The 22,547-nt window shown below is 42.9% G+C and overlaps 1 protein-coding gene across 3 annotated transcripts; it reads left to right on the top strand.

Annotated features, from left to right (window-relative positions):
- The first annotated feature begins 208 nt into the window (after positions 1–208).
- Positions 209–13,288, top strand: LOC112069026 (echinoderm microtubule-associated protein-like 1). 3 transcript variants are annotated; one of them, XM_024136277.2, is made up of 7 exons: positions 209–421; positions 3,404–3,589; positions 9,756–9,900; positions 10,062–10,178; positions 10,710–10,738; positions 11,616–11,642; positions 12,337–13,288. In XM_024136277.2, exons 1-7 carry the CDS (start codon positions 271–273, stop codon positions 12,627–12,629), a joined length of 948 nt encoding a protein of 315 aa, XP_023992045.1. In that variant the 5' UTR covers positions 209–270; the 3' UTR covers positions 12,630–13,288. The 3 variants fall into 3 exon arrangements, with proteins under 3 accessions (XP_023992045.1, XP_023992046.1, XP_023992047.1); XM_024136278.2 differs by having other exon boundaries at positions 212–421; positions 9,759–9,900; XM_024136279.2 differs by lacking the exon at positions 209–421 and adding an exon at positions 1,902–2,551.
- The last annotated feature ends 9,259 nt before the right edge of the window (positions 13,289–22,547 follow it).

Below are 22,547 nucleotides of genomic sequence, written 5' to 3'. Positions count from 1 at the left end.
ATCACTCCACTGTCCTGTCGTTCTTGGCTGAGGGCTTGAGATGGCTTACCAGGGCCTTTTAATCTCTCCTTAATGACATCATCTTCCCACCCATCTCCCTCTAGGCTCCATCTACTCTCCGCTATGGCTCTGGAACCAGGGATGAAAGAGGGAGGGAGGGGAGCGGATAAGGGAAGGTGATTGACTGAGCTCAGTGGAAGAGGAGGAGTGTAAGCAACCCTTTTGTAGGATCACACCCTCACACACTCGCACACACAGAGGTGGGTAGGCATGGCGTCTGGGACGTCGATGGAGGACAGTCCCATGGAGGAGTTGGTGGACCAGGGGTTGGGGATGGAGGAGATGGGACTGAGGAGGCCCTCTCTTAGGGAGACCTACCACCAAGACTCCCTGCTGGCTCCAGACACAGACTTCATGACCGGTACTGTATGTGTGGGGGATGGCGGGGTGGGGTACAATTCATATAGGTAAAGCAACGAAAGGGAAGATTCCTCTGAACATACATTATTTTTGGGGGGAAGGGGCAATTCCAATTGCTACAAAGTGTCACTTTACCTCTAGTAATTGGGGGCCTGACTGTGTGATGGGGGGGTATTGGTGTCTGTCAGAGGGTTTGTGTGGGTATGCAAGGAGGGTGGTGAATTTGGGATATGAATAGACACATGTTCATTCTGCCATTCTCAAAGCACACCATCTTGGAAAGGAGAATATCAAATTACTGCCCTCTACATCAACATAATTGCTATAGGCCTATGGTTTTCTAAATGTTTGTTTTAGGGTTGTTTCTATGTTGTGTAGTGTGATTCTATTACACAATCCTGTTAGCTTGAGCGTGTGTGTGTAGACTGTGTGTGTGTGTGTGTGTGTGTGTGTGTGTGTAGACTGTGTGTTTGTAGGCTGCGTGTGTGTGTGTGTGTGTGTAGACTGCGTGTGTTTGTAGGCTGTGCGTATGTGTGTGAAGGCTGGGTTTGTGGTTTTGTATAGTTGAGTTAGTGCAGCAATAGAGATTTGAGCTGGGTGCTACTAATTCCCTTTTCCAGGGCTGGGATTACAGGCTATTCTAATCCCAATCCCACATTAGGTTTCTGGAGGTGGCACAGGCCTGATGTCACAGCCAAAAACAGGAAGAGAAACACTAAGTCAGAGAGTACACCGGGTCACAATGCCAAATATAGCAGACTACGCTTATCTGCATATATGGCTAGACTATGCCTAAAATAACCTGTATTTGCTAAATGCTATGGTATATCCTCACATATTCACTCTCCTAAATAAATGAGATGTGTTGACACTTGGCATGGTTTGTCAGTCACTGCTGGTGTATTAGCATGTGTTGTGTGTAACGTTCAGCCTCCATCAGTCAGAGTGGCCTGTACTATTGTAAATAAAAGACTGGAAGAGCGGGTGATCAATGAGCTGGACAAGCTTCTTACAGGAGAACAATACAAGGCCATGCAACCTGTCTCTCGCTCTCTCTGTTCTTACTTTACATCTCTATTTGTGTCTAACTCTCTCTCTCTGTCATAGTCTCTCTCTCCATCTGTATTATTTTCTCTCTCTCTTCTTCTACCCTCTCTCTTCTCTCCTCCTCTCTCTTTCTGTCCGCCTCTTCCACTCCTGCTCTTTCTCTCTCTCTCTCTCTCTCTCTCCTTCTCTCCTCTCTCTTCTCTCTCTCTCTCTCTCTCTCTCCTCTCTCTGTCCACCGTCGCTCTCTCTCTCTCTGTCCACCTCTCTCTCTCTCTGTCCACCTCTCTCTCCCTCCCTTTCTATTTCCTCCTCTTTATCAGCTCTCTCTTTCTGTCCACCTCTCCCTCCTAATCTCTTCCTCTTTCTGTCTGTCAGTCTGACAGAAGGTTAATCAGGTGGGGTGGGGTTCTCTTAGCCTAAAGAGGCTCAGTCTGAGGGATTATCATTGTGCTATTGTATAACACACACAAACACACAAACACCTCACTTTAGGCCGAATTGGAGAGGATAGGAGTGTATAGGCATGATCAAACACTAACACACACACACATGCACACGCAACCTCAGATCAAGGCTTGAAGCAATGTTGTAAACATCAGCATGCCCCACAACAGCAGACACCACCCAGAGAGAGAGGGAGCGTGATAAAGGAGAGACCGAGAGAAAAAACCCTTAATAATGTTTCATAACCTCACCATGGACTCAAAGTCTTTGTGACCTGGATTTGATGCTGTTACAGAGGAAAACAGGACAGGAAGAGAGAATGTAAAATGTAAGAGAACAGTTGTTGTGATATACATTTTGTGATCTTGGTGTGAGGCTGGCTGGAGCGGAGAGGAAGGGAGCTCCGTGTTCTACTGTGTGACAGAACTGGAACAGAGGATGGAACAGTGGAGATGAGAACACCAGCCAGTGGAAAACAAAGAGAAAAAGAGAGGGAGAGAGCTGGCAATCACTAGGATGGAGGAAGATATTGTCTGTCAGACAGTGGAAGAGAGGAGGAGGAGGAGTTCTGGAGTGGAGGAAGGGTTACCCAGTATGAGGAATCTTTATGACATCTCCTCACTGCACAGGGTTTCCAAAGGTATACGACAGCTTCTGTTCTTTTTGTTTACCATTCCACCAGTCACTTACTAGCATCACTSTCATAGGGATTAGAGTCTACTAAAAGGACACAGATGGCACCTATTGTCTTGGTCTTTGTAGTAGCAGATGTATTTCATTTGATCTCTGTGGTCGTGCTTTCATATGGTTTAGTAATTTTTTTATATATATATACAAAATGATACAATTTATTAGGAGTGTTCTTCCTATTGATGTAATTTATAGAAAATTGTCTCTTGGTTTTTATCTGAGTGATGTGTGTGTCTGTGGCATGTGTGTGTGGTGTTTGTTATGTGTGAATTATAGTGYATGTGCTATTGTTTGTTTTAGCTTTTATGTCTACAGTATTTATGTTACTGTGTAAGGTGTCTGTGTGATATGTGAAGAATTCTGTTTGAGTCTGTGACTGGTCAGTCTGTTTGAGTCTGTGACTGGTCAGTCTGTTTGATGAATCTGTGTGAATATTCAGTCTGTTTGAGTCTGTGACTGGTCAGTCTGTTTGATGAATCTGTGTGAATATTCAGTCTGTTTGAGTCTGACTGTTCAGTCTTTTTTAATGAATCTGTTTGAGTCTATATCAATCACCTGGAAGCATCAGTAACGCTGTGTGTGTGTGTGTGTGCTAACATGGTCTTGAATTGCCCAATGGCCAGTGGCTTTAGTTCAGTGGGCTAAGACAGTGTTAGTGGCGCTGGTTGGGTACAAATGGCTTTAGCTGTCTATGTTACCGTAGCTTGGTGGCATGCGGGATGGATATAGTGAACCATCTGATGTACCTGAAGCAGTGGCTTTAGCTCAGTGGGCTAACTCTSTGTGTGGTTGTGCTCCCCAGATGACTGCAGCTCTGCAGCGAGCGGGATAGATGTAGCAGACCGCCTGACATACCTGGAGCAGCGGATGCAGATACAGGATGATGAGATCCAGCTTCTGAAGATGGCCCTGGCAGACGTCCTCAAGAGACTCAACATCTCAGAGGAACACCAGGCCACCAACGCCAAGAAAGGACCTGCTGAGAAAGGTACACACACATAGTGGGGTCCAAAATGATTGACACCCTTGATAAAGATGAGCAATAATGACTGTATAAAATAAATAATTCAAATAATGAGCTATATTGTATCCAAAAAGAATTTGGGAAATGATATTGTTTTATACTAATACAATTGCTCAGAGAAAGAGATTATGTTTAACAAGTAATCTTTTTTTCTCTCAAAATGGTAGGAGTCAAAATGATTGACACCCCTAAGGATTCTTTATAAATAAAGTAGTCAAAGGTTTAGTATTTGGTCCCATATTCCTAGCAAGCAATGACTACATCAAGCTTGTGACTCTACAAACTTGTTGAATGTATTTGCAGTTTGTTTTGGTTGTGTTTCAGATTATTTTGTGCCCAATTAGTAAGTCATGTATTGTGTCATTTTGGAGTCACTTTTACTATAAATCAGAATAGAATGTGTTTCTGAAGACACCATGATTACGGGTCATCCTTAATGAATCGTGAATAAGGATGAGTGAGAAAGTTACAGAGCGTCAAAGATCATACCCCCAAGACATGCTAACAATTCACCATTACCAATAACAGAGGAGGTTAGCATGTCTTKGGAGTATGATCTTTGACGCTCTGTAACTTTCTCACTCATCATTATTCATGATTAATTCATGATTAGCCATAATCATGTTAGCATCCACATTAATGTAGAAGTGTTTAGAAATATATTCWATTCTTATTTACAATCGTCTGAGACCAGCCACCCGGACAGCTGAGTATTTCTGTTTGTAATAAAGCCATATTGTGGGGAAAAACAAATTCTGATTGGCTAGGCCTTGCTCCCCAATGGATGGCCCCTGCCCGGTCATGTGAAATCCATAGACTAGGGCCTAATGAATTTATTTCAATTGACTTATTTCCTTATATGAACTGTAACTCAGTAAAATCGTTTGAATTGTTGAATGTTGTGTTTATATTTTTGTAAATGCTACATTGTTGGGCATACTGCCAAATTCTCTAAAACAGCGTTGGAGGTGGCTTATAGTAGAGAAATTAACATAAAATTATCTGGCAAATGCTCTGGTGGACCTTCCTGCAGTCAGCAAGCCAGTTGCACGCTCCCTCAAAACTTGAGAAATCTGTGGTATTGTTGTAACGATTGTCGTCGGGAGAAGGAGAAGAGGACCAAGGTGCAGCGTGGTACGTGTCCATATTTATTAAATGAACACTGAAATAACAAAAATAACAAAGAATAACGACCGAAACAGTTCTGGCTGGTGCMGACACACARCAGGAAACAACAACCCACAAAACACAGGTGGGATGAGGCTACCTAAGTATGGTTCTCAATCAGAGACAACGATAGACAGCTGCCTCTGATTGAGAACCACACCAGGTCAAACACCTAGAAATACAAAACATAGAACAAAACATAGAATGCCCACCCCAACTCACGYCCTGACCAAACCAAAATAGAGACATAAAAAAGGAACTAAGGTCAGAGCGTGACAATTGTGTTATGTGACAAAACTGCACATTTTGGAGTGGCCTTTTATTGTCCACAGCACAAGGTGCACCAGTGTAATGATCATGCTGTTTAATCAGCTTCTTGATATGCCACACCTGTTAGGTGGATGGATTATCTTGGCAAAGGAGAAATGCTCACTAACAGGGATGTAACCAAATTTCTGCACCAAATTTGGGAAAATAAGCTTTTTGTGCACATGGAACATTTCGGCAATCTTTTTTTTCAGCTCATGAAACATGGGACCAACACTTTACATGTTGCGTTTATATTTTTGTTCAGTATATACAGTGCCATCAGAAATTATTCAGACCCCTTGACTTTTTCCACATTTTGTTAGGTTACAGCCTTATTCTAAAATGTATCAAATAGTTTTTTTCCTCAACAATCTACACACAATACCCCATTATGACAAAGCAAAAACAGKTTTTTAGACATTTTTGTTCATTTATTTAAAATAAAAATCAGAAATATCACATTTACATAAGTATTCAGACACTTTACTCAGTGCTTTGTTGAAGCACCTTTTGCAGCAATTACAGCCTCGAGTCTTCTTGGGTATGACAGTACAAGCTTGACAAGCCTGTATTTGGGGAGTTTCTCCCATTCTTCTCTGCAGATCATCTCAAGCTCTGTCAGGTTAGATGAGGAGCGTCTCTGCACAGCTATTTTCAGATCTCTCCAGAGATGTTTGATCGGGTTCAAGTCCGGGCTCTGGCTGGGCCACTCAAGGACATTCAGATTCACATTCACACTTGTCCCGAAGCCACTCCTGCGTTGTTTTGGCTGTGTGCTTAGAGTTGTTGTCCTTCGCCCCAGTCTGAGGTCCTGAGTGCTCTAGAGCAGGTTTTCATCAAGGATCTCTCTGTACTTTGCTCAGTTCATCTTTCCCTCTATCCTGACTAGTCTCCCAGTCCCTGCCACTGAAAAACATCCCCACAGCATGATGCTGCCACTATGCTTACCATAGGGATGGTGCCAGCTTTCCTCCGGATGTGACGCTTGGCATTCAGGCCAAAGAGTTCAATCTTGGTTTCATCAGACCAGAGAATCTTCGTATTATTCTGTATGTAACTCTGTGACACTCCATATAGTCTCTATGGGGGTGCCACAGGGTTCAATTCTCGGGCCGACTCTCTTCTCTGTATACATCAATAATGTCTCTCTTGCTGCTGGTGATTCTCTGATCCACCTCTACGCAGACGACACCATTCTGTATACCTCTGGCCCTTCTTTAGACACTGTTAACTAACCTCCAGACAAGCTTCAATGCTATACAACTCTCCTTCCGTGGCCTCCAACTGCTCTTAAATGCAAGTAAAACTAAACACATTCAACCGATCGCTGCCCCGCACCTGCCCGCCCGCCTAGCATCACTACTCTGGACGGTTCTGACTTAGAATATGTGGACAACTACAAATACCTAGGTGTCTGGTTAGACTGTAAACTCTCCTTCCAGACTCACATTAAGCATCTCCAATCCAAAATTAAACCTAGAACCGGCTTTCTATTTCGCAGACAAAGCATCCTTCACTCATGCTGCCAAACATACCCTCGTTAAACTGACCATCCTACCGATCCTCGACTTCGGCGATGTCATTTACAAAATAGCCTCCAACACTCTACTCAACAAATTGGATGCAGTCTATCACAGTGCCATCCGTTTTGTCACCAAAGCCCCATATACTACCCACCACTGCGACCTGTATGCTCTCGTTGGCTGGCCCTTGCTTCATACTCGTCGCCAAACCCACTGGCTCCATGTCATCTACAAGTCTCTGCTAGGTAAAGCCCCGCCTTATCTCAGCTCACTGGTCACCATAGCAGCACCCACCCGTAGCACGCGCTCCAGCAGGTATATCTCACTGGTCACCCCCAAAGCCAATTCTTCCTTTGGCCGCCTTTCCTTCCAGTTCTCTGCTGCCAATGACTGGAACRAACTGCAAAAATCACTGAAGCTGGAGACTCATATCTCCCTCACTAGCTTTAAGCACCAGCTGTCAGAGCAGCTCACAGATCAATGCACCTGTACATAGCCCATCTGTAAATAACCCATCCAACTACCTCATCCCCATACTGTATTTATTTATCTCTCTCCTTTGCACCCCAGTATCTCTACTTGCACATTCATCTTCTGCACATGTACCATTCCAGTGTTTAAATGCTATATTGTAATTACTTCGCCACCATGGCCTATTTATTGCCTTACCTCCCTTATCTTCACTAGGGTAGGGGGCAGCATTCAGAATKTTGGATGAAAAGCRTGCCCAAATTAAACTGCATGMTACTCAGGCCCAGAAGCTAGTGTATGCATATATATAGAAAACACTCTAAAGTTTCCAAAACTGTTAAAATAATATCTGTGAGTATAACAGAACTGATATGGCAGGTGAAAACCAGAGGAAAATCCAACCAGGAAGTACTATTATTTTGAAAGGCTGTTTTTCCATTGAAAGCCTATCCACCATACAAAGACTTAGGACCCAATTCACGAGCTCTGTGGCTTCCTCTACATGTGGCCAGTCTTTAGGCATTGTTTCAGGCTTTTACTCTGAAAAATGAGGGAAATACAGCACTTTCAGTGGCCAGTGGACATTTCCAGCCATGAGTCCTGCGCCTGATCGGGAACGCGCCTTTCTTGTTTCTCTTTTTCTATTGACGRAGCTTTTGTCCGGTTGAAATATTATTGATTATTTATGACAAAAACAACCGGAGGATTGATTTTAAACATCGTTTGGCATGTTTCTACTAACTTTTATTGTACTTTTTTGGACTTTTGTCTGGACTTGGTGCCGCGCCTTGAGCATTCAGGTTACTGGACAAAACGTGCAAACAAAAAGGAGTTTTTGGACATTATCGAACAAAAAAACATTTTTGTCTAACATGGAGACCTGGTGCGCCACCAGATGAAGATCATCAAAGGTAAGTGATAAATTTTAATGCTATTCTGACTTTTGTGCAACTCTCCTTTGGTAGGAAAAGGACTCTTGTTTTGGGCTAGCGCGCAGACCCAACATAATCGCAAAGTGTGCTTTCGCCGTAAAGCCTTTTTGAAATCTGACACAGCGGTTGCATTAAGGAGAGGTTTATCTTTATTCCTATGTTTAACACTTGTATCGTTTATCAATGTTTATGATGAGTATTTCTGTAATTTGATGTGGCTCTCTGCACTTTCACCGGATGTTTGTTTGAGACAATGCATTTCTGAACGTAACGCGCAAATGTAAACTGAGATTTTTGGATATAAATATGAACTTTATCGAACAAAACAAACATCTATTGTGTAACATGAAGTCCTATGAGTGCCATCTGATGAAGATCATCAAAGGTTAGTGATTCATTTTATCTCYATTTCTGCTTTTTSTGACTCCTCTCTTTGGCTGGAAAAATGGCTGTATGGTTTTCTGTGACTAGGTGCTGACCTAACATAATCACATGRTGTGCTTTCGCAGTAAAGCCTTTTTGAAATCGGWCACTGTGGTTGGATTTACAAGAAGTTTATCTTTAAAATGGTGTATAATAATTGTATGTTTGAGGAATTTTAATTATGGGATTYCTGTTGTTTTGAATTTGGCGCCCTGCAATTTCACTGACTGTTGTCGAGGTGGGATGCTAGCGTCCCACTGGTACCTCCCTCATTTGCACACACTGTATATAGATTTTTTCCTATAATACTTGTATGTTTGAGGAATTTTAATTATGGGATTTCTGTTGTTTTGAATTTGGCGCCCTGCAATTTCACTCGCTGTTGTCGAGGTGGGATGCTAGCGTCCCACTGGTACCTACCTCATTTGCACACACTGTATATACATTTTTTCCTACTGTATTATTGACTGTATGTTTGTTTACTCCATGTGTAACTCTGTGTTGTTGTATGTGTCAAACTGCTTTGGTTTATCTTGGCCAGGTCGCAGTTGTAAATGAGAACTTGTTCTCAACTAGCCTACCTGGTTAAATAAAGGTGAAATAAAAAAAATAGTATGATACTGTATGTTACATTGTTAGGTTACATTATGAATGGAATAGGGGTCACACAATATCATATGAATTAGAGGAAGTACAGTATCATGCGTCTTACAGTTGTACAATAGCAAGAATTGGATGATGTAACTTACATAGATCTTGGAGGATGTATAGTATTATGCGTCTTTCTCTGAGACCAAGTTGCTTGTTGCGTCATAACAACAAAGGAGAATTATGGGGAGAATTAGATCGAATCCCTGAGCTGACAAGGTCAAAATCTGTCGTTCTGCCCCTGAACAAGGCACTGTTCCTAGGTTGTCATTGTAAATAAGAATTTGTTCTTAACTGACTTGCCTAGTTAAGTAAAGGTTCATTAAAAGAATTAAGACAAAGGTTAGGTGAATTTACGTGAAAGGTTAAGTGAATTGGGTTTGGTTTAGAATAAGGGTTAGCTAAAATGCTACAGTTGTCCCCAACGCGACTCGAAAACACAACCTTTGGATTGATAGACAGTCGTTGATTACACCCACCCATCCCTCACGACCAACCACCCTACTTTTGTTTCTGTCTAAAGTAACAAAATCATTAGTACATCAGTATCCTATGTCTTGGAGGTGCTCAGAAATGTGTATAGTATGTTTTGTATAGCTCTGAGGCAATGCTACATACACACACACCCTCCTCACCCACATTTCCCCTATGCATCAGCAGCTAGGCCTGTGTCTCTTGCCCTGCTGTCCAGACCATCAATGAACAGCCTTGCCTCTCTGAAGAAAAGCTCCACAAGCTCTACAATGCCCTCTACCTCCACCACACGGAACTACAGCCCCTTACCAGGAGCATCAGCCAAGAGGTACAGTACACAATCACTAACAGAGAGGTACAGTATGATTACTAAACCTCTACTGTAACTCTAGCTAGATAAATTTTAACAAATTAATCATACACTTGCTGTTGTCCCACTCTCTCCSCCGCCTCTCTCTTTTTTCTCTCCCCTCCCCCTTTCTCCCTCAGTGKTGTGAAGAGTTCAGCAGGCAGTCTGAAGGACTGTACCTCTAAGACAGCTCGGCCCGGCCCCCGACCTGGCCCCTCAGGCTCAACAGCGGCCCCCGGCAGTAAGAAAGCCGATAGGTATGTTAGTAGGCAGATACTSCACAGGAACTTAGACGTCTGTGTCAGTAAGAGGGAAGGGGTGTTAAAATGTGTTCTGAACATAGCCACGGAAAGTAAGGGTGATGAGGGGGCTGTAGCATGCCCTGAAACAAATCACAAGACATTTTTGTTGGGATTTCTCACAACAGTGGGCCTTTAAGTCCTGCATTAGCGGCAGCCCCATGCCCAAACATCTTCCCGTGGCTATAACTGTTCTGTACTGAGTCTATAAGGCTCTTACGTAGTTTCAAATACATCCCTAGAGCAGGAGTCACAACTCTGGTCCTTGAAGGTCTGCTGGTTTCCATCCTAGTTCGTCAATCAGAMACTGGTTTATATCTGGTAACCTGGTGTAAAAACTAAAAGCATCAGAACTGTGGCCCTCATGGACTGGAGTTGTCCATCCTTGTTCTAGACGAGCGTGAGATTGAGAATAGATGTGAGATTGAGAAACATTTCCATGCTTGTGGGATGGGGCCTAACTTCTTCTTTCTCACTCTCTCCTTGCAGCAAAACCAAGGAGCCTGCAGCCAGTGTAGGTAAGACAATTMTTTAATGTCTACTGTAGTGTGCTCTTCCCACTAGCAGGGAGCAGCACTAAGATGGACAACAGGGCTTGGGTAGAGTAATGGCCAGGTTTAATATTTGTATTTATTTATTTAAACTTTATTTAAGGTTAATGAAATGGGAAACAAGCTGTTGGTTAGATTGATCCTACTGTAACATACCATTGATAAATGGCAGTGGTGGAAAAAGTACCCAAATGTCATACTTGAGTAAAAGTAAAGATACCTAAATAGAAAATGACAAAGTAATTACTAAGTAAAAGTGAAAGTCACCCAGTAAAATATTACTTGAGTAAAAGTATTTGGTTTTAAATATACTTAAGTATCAAAAGTAAATGTAATTGCTAATATATACTTAAGTATTAAAAGTAAAAATCTTTTCAAATTCTTTATATTAAGCAAACCAGGCAGCACAATTTTCTTGTTTTTTTATTTAGGTATAGCCAGGGGCACACTCCAACAGTCAGACATCATTTACATACGGAGCATTTGTGTTTAGTGAGTCTGCCAGATCAGAGGCAGTAGGGATGACCAGGGATGTTCTCTTGATAAGTGCATGAATTGGACCATTTTCCTGTCCTGCTAAGCATTGAAAATGTAATGAGTACTTTTGCGTGTCAGGGAAAATGTATGGAGAAAAAGTACATTCTTTTCTTTAGGAATGTAGTKAAGTAAAAGTTGACAAAAATATATAAATAGTAAAGTACAGATACCCCCAAAAACGACTTAAGTAGTACTTTAAAGTATTTTTACTTAAGTAATTTACACCACTGACAAATGGTTAGAGTGGCTACTATAACTCCCACATAGAGTGACCTGCTCTCTCTGTTTCTGTGTTTGTTTTCTACAGGGTCGAGGCATGTGACGCACTGTAAAGGTAGGYCTCAGTCCAACCTCCTGGAATAACATTGTTAACCTCAACTGGATATGTCTTAGTCTAGCTCTCCTAGTAATGGCTGAATGGAGTCAATGAAATGGTACCAAACRYRTGGTTTCCATGTTGTTGACACCACTCCATTGACTTCATTCCAGCCATTACTTTGAGCCGTCCTCCCTCAGCAGCCTCCACTGAGTTCTACATACTATGACTGTATTCTCCACCGCCTGTTACTGATCCCATGCATTATCTATCTCAGAAGAGACAGCGTCTGTCAAGTTTGTCAAGTTTATGGAATAATATCTACTAAAAGCTCAAATCTAATCTGTGGCAAATACATCTTCTGGTTTCTAAAGTACAAGTAAGCACTGTATTTGAACACTTGTTTTATCCTTGTCTCTCATTTTCTCACCATGTATCATCATGACTTCTCTTCCCTTCCCATTCCCTCTCCACGACACATCCACACCTTTCCCTCCCACCTCAACACTTCAACCCCTGACCATCTCCTCACACCCCAACACTTCAACCCCTCACCACCTGCTCCCTCACACCCCAACACTTCAACCCCTCACCACCTGCTCCCTCACACCCCAACACTTCAACCCCTCACCATCTGCTCACACTAACATACATCACTTCGTCCCCTACTTTCACCCTCAACCTTTACCCCTCATTTCACCTCTTCACTTAGTGACTATGCAGATCTATCTGAGCCCCCAAACAAAAAGGACTGGGTCTTCTGAAGGGGCCAAATCAGCCCCCACGGTCCCCAACTCTAGACCCACCAGAACCCCCACCCCTCCTCAGACCAAAGGAGGCCCCCCCACCTCAGACCGAACTAAGCCCGAGACATGCAAAACACCCCCCGCCTTCACCCTCCCCCTGCAGAAAAGCACCAATCAAAATACGTATTCTCCTCTGGACACGTTCAATTACAAAAGCCCCTTCAAATCCCCCAGCCATTACTTCCAGATCTGTTACTAGGCAATAGAGTAGGTTATGAGGATGTAGAAGTTGCTCCTTAACACAGGTCTGGGGTGAGATATTGTTCTAATCCTCATAATGKTTAGGGTTGGATAATCTGATCCTAGATCTGTGGTTAAGGGCAACTTATATTTGGGCTATTACAAGTGTAGGCCTGTAAGGGAAATCGGTTTTCCAGATGTTTGAAAATGTATAGCAATGTGAGGTACTTACTGTAGAAGTGGAGGTTGTCTTTAGTAATGTTTGAGATGGACTCATAGTTACAAAGTTTGGGTATTGAGGTTTTTGTTTGACCAGACAAGAGAATAGTGAGTTTATTTGATTGTTTTGTTGAATTTCCTAGCACCATCAGTGACCATAGTCCTCTTCACTTTGTTCTCTGTAATTTCTTACATATTTCTGTCTCTGTCAACTGGAAGCCTCTATTTTTTTCTGCTGGTTCTTTYTGTCTTAATGTGTCATTTATGTTTTACATTTTAGTAATTTAGCAGTTTTGTTTGTTTTGTAGCTTTATGTCAGTAAAATATGGATGTATGAGTTTTCATTTAAATCTCCCTGACTTTGAGGGGGATGTACAGTATGAGTGGATTCTCTTATTCGATTTCTGTGTGTATCTCTGTCTCTGTTGACAGCCATTAATAAACATTTCAGTGATCACCTGCTTCGACTACTTTTTCTTTCTCCTTTCTCTTACAACACAAATGTTAAGTCATTTAGCAGACGCTCTTATCCAGAGCGACTTACCGGAGAATTGAGGGTTTAGTGCCTTGCTCAAGGGCACATTATCAGATTTTTAACCTAATCGGCTCAGGGATTCAAACCAGTGACCTTTCGGTTACTGGCCCAACACTCTTAACCGTTAGGCTACCTGGCGCCCCCTATGGCCTGCTGTAATAATAACAATGTAATAACAAATTATTACAAGATATGTCCATGGTGTTTGGAGTTTTACTCTGTGTGAGTGAATGTGTGTGTGTGTGTTTTGTACATAGTATTGTGGAAAAGTTCTGTTAGAAACCTCKATGGAGATGCATAGTGGGGCAGAAATCTCTGCCGTCGGCTCACAGAAACTGTAGGCCTCAGTGTACGTGAGGGTCAGAAGGCTAGATGTATGCTATCCAACTCGGTGACAACAAGACATTGGGTAGGCTAGTTTCAGTAGTTATCTAAATTGCGTATGCACCCCCCTTGAACTTAGTGTGTTGTCTTCACACTTGCAACATGGAGTTCAAGTGGGTAAGGGATGCTCTCTGCTGGCCAGAAGATAATTGGGCCTCTGTTTCCTTTCTCAGACACTTTAAAGCCCCCATGCAATCTTTGTAAATGTATTTTTAAATCTTCACTGTATGTCTAATAAAACAACTTCATTTCCCTGAGCCTCATTGGCCCTTGAAACGCTCGGTCTAATGGTGTAGGCATTAGGAAACAAAATAGAAAATATTTACATGCACAGACCTGATTGGCTGATAGGATGGTCTAGAGCCCACCCCTTTCCCAGATGAACAGTCATTGGCCTATTATAAACAGGTCACATTGTGAATATCATGATGTGGGCCAAAAGTTCCATTCAACCTGAACAGGCTGAAATTCCAGGCTCTTAAACAAAAAAGACATTATCATAATTTTCACAATTTCAGTGTTATTTCGACCTCATTGTGTGGAAATATAATTTAAGAAAAAACTGTAAAATCACAATTTAACTGGAATGCCCCTTTAAGTGGGCTCAACTTCAAGGATATTTCTTCTTTAATGGTATCTGAAGAATATGTGGCTTGAAAATCAAGGCTAGACAGCGGAAGTGAAAGTCTGTGACCACACCAACATCTTAGTTGGGTACAGATCATTCACACCTGCCATCTTGCAGGCTATGTTCAATGATTCCGTCGATGTCGATTGATGTTATGTCCTTGGCCCTGTACTTTGTCTGTATGCAGGTCAGAAGATCTTAGTCGTGTAAAATAAAGGTTAAATTAATAAATAAAATAAAAATAGGTTTGAGGTGTCCTAACCCAAAACCTAGCCTACAAAAGGGAAAGGCATTCACTTTTGACCTTACAACCCCATCTGTTTACCTGTCCGAGGGGAACAGCTGTTCYCTGTAGTGTAGCCAACTAAGATGGGTTCAACAAGGATGGATATCACATGGACATCCAATTCCTCTCATCATGGATTTAAGTAGGCCTAATACTGTTTTTCATTAAGTGCTAGACATGTTACATTATTACCTGGTGGTGTTGTCAGGGTCACAGGCTTAGTGGTCACACTTCAAAAAAGAAACATCAGTTTGAACCCGACGACCATTGAATATCATTGGTTTGGAGAGGAAACAGAAGGGTGGTATGGACTTAGCCTACAGTAGCTACAGCAGCTGTAGGCCTTCAGCGGAACGAAGCCACTGTGAATGCCCCCCCCTCTCTATATCCCTCCCTCCCGCGCGTCCACTCTCCGTGTGCTGGACGAAGGGAAGATGGCACCCCAGAAGCCGCTGTCAGCCGCACAGACCGGTCTCTCGCCAGGACAGTTCTCCGTAGCGTTCTGAAATGGCACCGAAAACACTGGCAGGACCTCAAGAGGGACTGGTTAGAGATACACTTTAAAAGAGACTAAAACTGTGGCATCGTTTTGTGGCATTTACCCCACCCTGTCGCCTTTCTAGCATCTGCCTTGCTCTGCATATCGGCTTCGTAGCATTGGCGTAGCCTAGGCTATAGCTAGATAATACATATKATAATATTTACATCGACTATATTCTGGACTGAGAGAATCGTCCAGAAAGGGTGACATATTGAATACAGGTCATTCTTCATTTATCATTACGTTGGAGAGAAGAAGATGAGGTAAGCAAAGCATGCTCTGGTTTTTTGATACAGCCCGTCCGCGTTATTAATGCACAATGAACGACACACACACGGAGAGACTGCCGCTGCTGCTACTGCAAGGCTGGATGAGATTCGAGGACGGATTGAATGGGATTGTACGGGATAGAGTCGGATAAACCGAAAATATCAAATTCATAGTATAACATTTTATTCGTGCTGTCGAGGACGCACTTAGCAAATATACCGCTCTTAAAATGAAAGCCAGGCTTTTATTATAGTCACATTTTGTTTTTAGGATGACCGGCGACTCTACCTTTATTTGAGCCTATGAGGTGGGGCTGTGAATTATCCATGTGAATAGGGGAAAAGGAATCCGCTTCAGTGTCAAAAAGCAACGAGCATGGCCATAGACACAGGGGAGAAAGCATTGATAAAACACACAAGCAGCAAACGTCTCAACCCAGCTCTTGCTCGTGCTCCCATACAATCTCTGTGATGTGTCACCAACACGGAGGGAGTAGTCTGCAGATGGATCTGTTGTCATAGAAACCAGACTACACGTGCGTCATGTGTAACATGGTTATAAGTGGTGGCTCTAACATATAAATATAATTAAATCCATTCTAATTATATTCTGGGTTATAAATGGTTCCAGAATGCCATGGAATTGGAATTTTGATTCTATGGTTTTGATTCTATGGGCCTTTTTGGATTGTAGGGCACACATTAACTCATAACTCATAGGATTTCTTATCACCAAAAATAACCTACAAATGTAATTTTATCAGGCCATCAGATCCTGCAACATGATCAGGTGAACACACACCCAAGACACACAGACCCAGGTCAACTGGTCTGTGATCAGTGTTTACTTCCAATATAGGGAATGCTTTCCCCTCTGTGTCTTGTGTTGATTGTGGTCTCCGTTTTGTGACCAGCAGCTCCTACTGGTTCAAAATAATTTACCATGTTCCAGTACTTTCTCACTGAGCCAGTTCCATTACTTCTCACTGCCGTTAGCCAGTGCATTCCAGTACTTTCTCACTGAGCTAGTTCCAGTATTCTCACTGAGCCAGTTCCAGTACTTTCTCACATGAGCTAACCAGTTCCAGTATTATCTCACTGAGCCAGTCCATAGTTATTATTCTCACTGAGCAGTTCCAGTATATATCTCACTGAGCCAGTTTCAGTACTTTCTCACTGAGCTAGTTCCAGTATTCTCACTGAGCTAGTTCCAGTTTATCTCACTGAGCCAGTTTTCCAGTAGTATCTCACTGAGCCAGTGTCCAGTACTTTCTCACTGAGCCAGTTCCAGTACTTTCTCACTGAGCTTCCTAGCAGTACTTTCTCACTGAGCTAGTTTCCAGTACTTTTCTCACTGAGCTAGTTCCAGTACTTTCTCACTGAGCTAGTTCCAGTATTATCTCACTGAGCCAGTTCCAGTATTATCTCACTGAGCCAGTTCCAGTACTTTCTCACTGAGCCAGTTCCAGTACTTTCTCACTGAGCTAGTTCCAGTACTTTCTCACTGAGCAGTTCCAGTACTTTCTCACTGAGCTAGTTCCAGTATATTCTCACTGAGCTAGTTTCCAGTATTATCTCACTGAGCTAGTTCCAGTATTATCTCACTGAGCTCAGTTTCCAGTACTTTCTCACTGAGCCAGTTCCAGTACTTTCTCACTGAGCAGTTCCAGTACTTCTCACTGAGCCAGTTCCAGTACTTTCTCACTAGGCTAGTTTCCAGTATTATCTCACTGAGCCAGTTCCAGTACTTTCACTGAGCCAGTTCCAGTATTATCTCACTGAGCCAAGTTCCAGTACTTTCTCACTGAGGCTAGTTCCAGTACTTTCTCACTGAGCCAGTTCCAGTATTATCTCACTGAGCCAGTTCCAGTACTTTCTCACTGAGCCAGTTCCAGTACTTTTCTCACTGAGCCAGTTCCAGTATTATCTCACTGAGCCAGTTCCAGTACTTTCTCACTGAGCTAGTTCCAGTATTATCTCATTGAGCCAGTTCAGTACTTTCTCACAGAGCTAGTTCCAGTACTTTCTCACTGAGCCAGTTCCAGTATTATCTCACTGAGCCAGTTCCAGTATTATCTCACTGAGCCAGTTCCAGTATTATCTCACTTGAGCCAGTTCCAGTATATCTCACTGGAGCCAGTTTCCAGTATTATCTCACTGAGCCAGTTCCAGTATTATCTCACTGAGCCAGTTCCAGTATTATCTCACTGAGCAGTTCCAGTACTTTCTCACTGAGCTAGCTCCATATTATCTCACTGAGCCAGTTCCAGTATTATCTCACTGAGCCAGTTCCAGTATTATCTCACTGAGCCAGTTCTCAGTATTATCTCATGAGCCAGTTCCAGTATTATCTCACTGAGCCAGTTCCAGTATTATCTCACTGAGCCAGTTCCAGTATTATCTCATGAGCAGTTCCAGTATTATCTCACTGAGCCAGTTCCAGTATTATCTCACTGAGCCAGTTCCAGTACTTTCTCACTGAGCTAGCTCCAGTACTTTCTCACTGAGCCAGTTCCAGTATTATCTCACTGAGCCAGTTCCAGTATTATCTCACTGAGCCAGTTCCAGTATTATCTCACTGAGCCAGTTCCAGTATTATCTCACTGAGCCAGTTCCAGTACTTTCTCATGAGCTAGCTCCAGTACTTTCTCACTGAGCCAGTTCCAGTATTATCTCACTGAGCCAGTTCCAGTATTATCTCACTGAGCTAGTTCCAGTCTTTCTCACTGAGTTAGTTCCAGTATTATCTCACTGAGCCTGTTCCAGTATTATCTCAATGAGCCAGTTCCAGTATTATCTCACTGAGCCAGTTCCAGTATTATCTCACTGAGCCAGTTCCAGTATATTCTCACTGAGCCAGTTCCAGTATTATCTCACTGAGCCATACCCAGAACTCAGTTGTTCTATCAAATCTCACACCGAACACAGCCACCCTAACCAATAGGGACAGTTCTTCCTGCGAATCAGATCACCAACCCAATCAGAACTGGCCTTACTGTAGTGCAGCACTGATCGTGGCCAATCCGCCAAGGTTTTACTGTCGCTCTGTGGTGACTGCCAGCCTTTGGCACAGGTCTGCTGCAGGCAGAGGAACCCCAGGTTGAGGCTAATTGTTGTTGGCAGTGTTTGGGCAGCCATCTCTCTCTTTCTTGTTGTGCTGTGTGTGTGTGTGTGTGTGTGTGTGTGTGTGTGTGTGTGTGTGGTGTGTGTGTGTGTGGTGTGTGTGTGTGTGGTTGTGTGTGTGTGTGTGTTGTGTGGTGTGTTGTGTGTGTGTGTGTCTAGGCGTATCTCCCAAGGTCAGAGTGGGAGTGTGCCAGAATGCCCACAGTCAGACAGTGCTCTCTATCTATGCCCACAGGGCAGTATTCCCTGTCCTCTCCTCACCTCTCCTTCTGTCTCCCCTTCTTTCACCTAGGACTCCAGCCTACTCTTTCCCCCTCCATTATCACACTGCTCCCTCTCCCCCATCTCCTCCCCTTTCTCCCATGCACCCTGTCTCTCCTTTACCCTCTCCCCTTCCCTGCCACCCTGGCATTGAGCATAGCATATACCCTACCTAAGACACTTTTCATCAAGTGTTTTTGTATGCTCGAACCCTGTAGGCTTACTGTGCCATTAGCTAACCCAAGCTGACCCTAACAAACTGACTGACTTCAATGGTTATATAATGTCTGTGACCGTCACATATGTCTGGCTGGGGATGTAAACTCATGTAGCCTACACTGTTATAGAGCTGTACAGTAGGTGGCAACATTGACTGTGGTTCAATTATTCTTCATCTGTAGTAATGTGTATGGGTGTTTTAGGGTGTGAGTGTGTGTTCGCGTGGTTGTTTGCGCGTGTCAGTGTGCATGCACTTTCATGTATGCTCTTGATTGATTGTGTCTCTGTGTGTTTGTGTATTGTTGACAAATGTTCAACATGTGAGCCTCTCCATGCTATGTGTGTAGGCCAGTAAGTGATTGTTGGTCTCTCTAACAGGAACTTAATGGCCATTGATTCTAACCAGATGAAGTCATCTCTACAGGTCAAACATACATTAGTCAAGGTTACAGACTCAGAACCTCACTGGTTGCATCCCAATACCACCCTATTCCCTATAAAGTGCACTACATAGGGAATAGGGTGCCATTTGGAGTGCAGACACTGTTTCCTTTCAGAGTTAACCTACAGTATACTGGACTAAAAGCTTTGTCACACACTGAACTGCATCAGTCACGTTCATGGTGAATTTCACATCACTAATAGAGTTTCTATTTTACCAAGTGTATGGGTTTTGCTTAAATGGAACCAAATAAATTAATTATCTGAATTAAACTTCCCAAAGGGTGTGTTGAGGGGGGTGGGACGGATTATATTAAAATAAGGCATGATAATATTTAAGTCTGTGCCCCAGTCATGGAACCTGGTCTCAGAGAGATTTCGTATTATTCAGTATATAAATCCGAGCAACATCCATTTAGTATATGTTACGTTTCGTATGGTATGTATTCATTTGTGGATGTCCATCACCCATTTTGTATAATATGTTAGGAATTATAATTCATATTATATGTTGCGACTTTGCGAAATGTATATGTTACGAATTTGCTAAATGTATGATATGCTACAAATTCTTGTCACGGCCGTTTAAAGGAGTGGACCAAGGCGCAGCGTTTTGAGCGTACATACTTGTTTATTTAACGATGTCGCCAACAAAAACAATAAACAACAACCGACACGTGAAGCTAACGTAGTGCTCACAGGCAACTAAACATGGACAACTACCACCAATACAGGTGGAAAGGCTACCATAAGTATGGTTCTCAATCAGAGACAACGATAAACAGCTGCCTCTGATTGAGAACCACACCCGGCCAAACACACAGAAATACAAATTATAGAAGAAGGAACATAGAATGCCCACCCAAATCACACCCTGACCAAACCAAAATAGACATATAAAGCTCTCTACGGTCAGGGCGTGACAATTCTAACTAGGTGGCTAATGTATGCTAGCTGGCTAATGTTAGCTAGGCTAGGGGTTAGGATTAGGGGTTAGGGTTAAAGTTAGGGTTAAGTTTAGGAGTTAGGTTAAAGGGTTAAGGTTAGGGTTAGGGTTCGGTGAAGGGGTAAGGTTAGGGTTAGGGTTCGGTGAAGGGGTAGCTAAGCTATAAGTACAGTCGTGGCCAAAAGTTTTGAGAATGACACAAATATTAATTTCCACGAAGTTTGCTGCTTCAGTGTCTTTAGATATTTTTTTCAGTTGTTACTATGGAATACTGAAGTATAATTACAAGCATTTCATAAGTGTCAAAGGCTTTTAATGACAATTACATGAAGTTGATGCAAATAGTCAATATTTGCAGTTTTGACCTTTCTTTTTCAAGACGTCTGCAATCCGCCCTGGCATGCTGTCAAATAACTTCTGTGCCACATCCTGACTGATGGCAGCCCATTCTTGCATAATCAATGCTTGGAGTTTGTCAGAAGTTGTGGGTTTTTGTTTGTCCACCCACCTCTTGAGGATTGACCACAAGCTCTCAATGGGATTAAGGTCTGGGGAGTTTCCTGGCCATGGACCCAAAATGTCAATGTTTTGTTTCTAGACAAATGGCAAGGTGCTCCATCATGCTGGAAAAGGCATTGTTCGTCACCAAACTGTTCCTGGATGGTTGGGAGAAGTTGCTCTCGGAGGATGTGTTTGTACCATTCTTTATTCATGGCTCTGTTCTTAGGCAAAATTGTGAGTGAGCCCACTCCCTTGGCTGAGAAGCAACCCCACACATGAATGGTTTCAGGATGCTTTACTGTTGACATGACACAGGACTGATGGTAGCGCTCACCTTGTCTTCTCCGGACAAGCTTTTTTCCGGATGCCCCAACATATCATACTAAATAAACTYTATTGGATTTACGTACAGAATAATACGAAATTCTCTGAGACCAGATTGAGGCATGTTATTACATGTTAAGTCTATTAGCAGGTTATCAGTTAGAGTAGTAACATTATGTGTATTAAGGTGAGATGTGAACGTGTTGGAGAAGGTGGCTCTCTCAGGATGTGTGGGTATGTGGTGGACATAGTTTTGCGTGCTGACGTGTCAGCCTGCCACGCAGTGTCCTCGTGGAGTGCAATGTAATCGGCCACAATCGGTGTCCAAAAATGCCAATTACTGATTGTTATGAAAACTTAAAATCGGCCTTAATTAATCATCCCGATTAATCGGCCGACCTCTAATTGATAGTCTTTACTGTGACTGTGATCAGACAGCAGCAGTGTCGTCTCGAATTAATCTGCTGTTCTCACACTGGTGAGTTAAACCATTTAACGAGTAAGCCAACCATTAACCACAGACTAACATGAGAATAGACTCACTCATTACTGCTGGGAAGTATAGAAGGGAGTATAGAAGAGACAGATTTTAGGTAGTGTTGGTGTCAGTATACATACTATGAAAAAGACAGGTTTAGGTCATTTCTCTGTCTCCAGCAGGTCCCATTAATAGCCTAACGCTTCTAGCCAGCTGTAGTTGATTTATATATATATATATATAAATGATGCACTTAAACCTCCCTGTGAGAGAATTCTGAAATGTAATTTAGCACTGAAAGCATGCGGGCCATCGATCTAGCCCGAAGCGTAATGGTTTGGGTTGATGTGTATTGGAGTGTGCGGTTAGTGGTGTGTGTGTGTGTGCGTGTGTGCGTGTGCGTGTGAGTGTGTGAGTGTGAGTGTGTGTGTGTGCTGGTGAGTGTGTGAGTGTGTGTGTGTGTGTGTGTGTTTCAGCTGGGTTAGGGGTGACTACCAAGTATAATTCAAGTGACTGTAACTCCAGTTCCATGGCAGCCCCCTCACTACTCGATGCAGCACAGAGACCCTGAAACTATTGGGCTTATATTCACTGCTTCTGGAATATCCTTTGCTTATGGTACCATGATGCTACCTTTCAAGCCTTTACCCCTAGCCTGAGCACCCCTGTAATTCAAACCCTGCGGCTGAATTATATGGATCTTCTTGGTCCTTTGAGGTTTACTGTAAGGCTTGGTTCCAGGTGGAATCTATTCACTGTGCACTTTTAACTGGCACAGGTGA

Source organism: Salvelinus sp. IW2-2015, unplaced genomic scaffold, assembly GCF_002910315.2.
Source record: "Salvelinus sp. IW2-2015 unplaced genomic scaffold, ASM291031v2 Un_scaffold861, whole genome shotgun sequence".
In the NCBI taxonomy this organism is placed as follows: Eukaryota; Metazoa; Chordata; class Actinopteri; order Salmoniformes; family Salmonidae; genus Salvelinus; species Salvelinus sp. IW2-2015.
The sequence above is the reverse complement of the archived record's forward strand: the minus strand, read 5'-3'. Positions and strand labels throughout refer to the sequence as shown.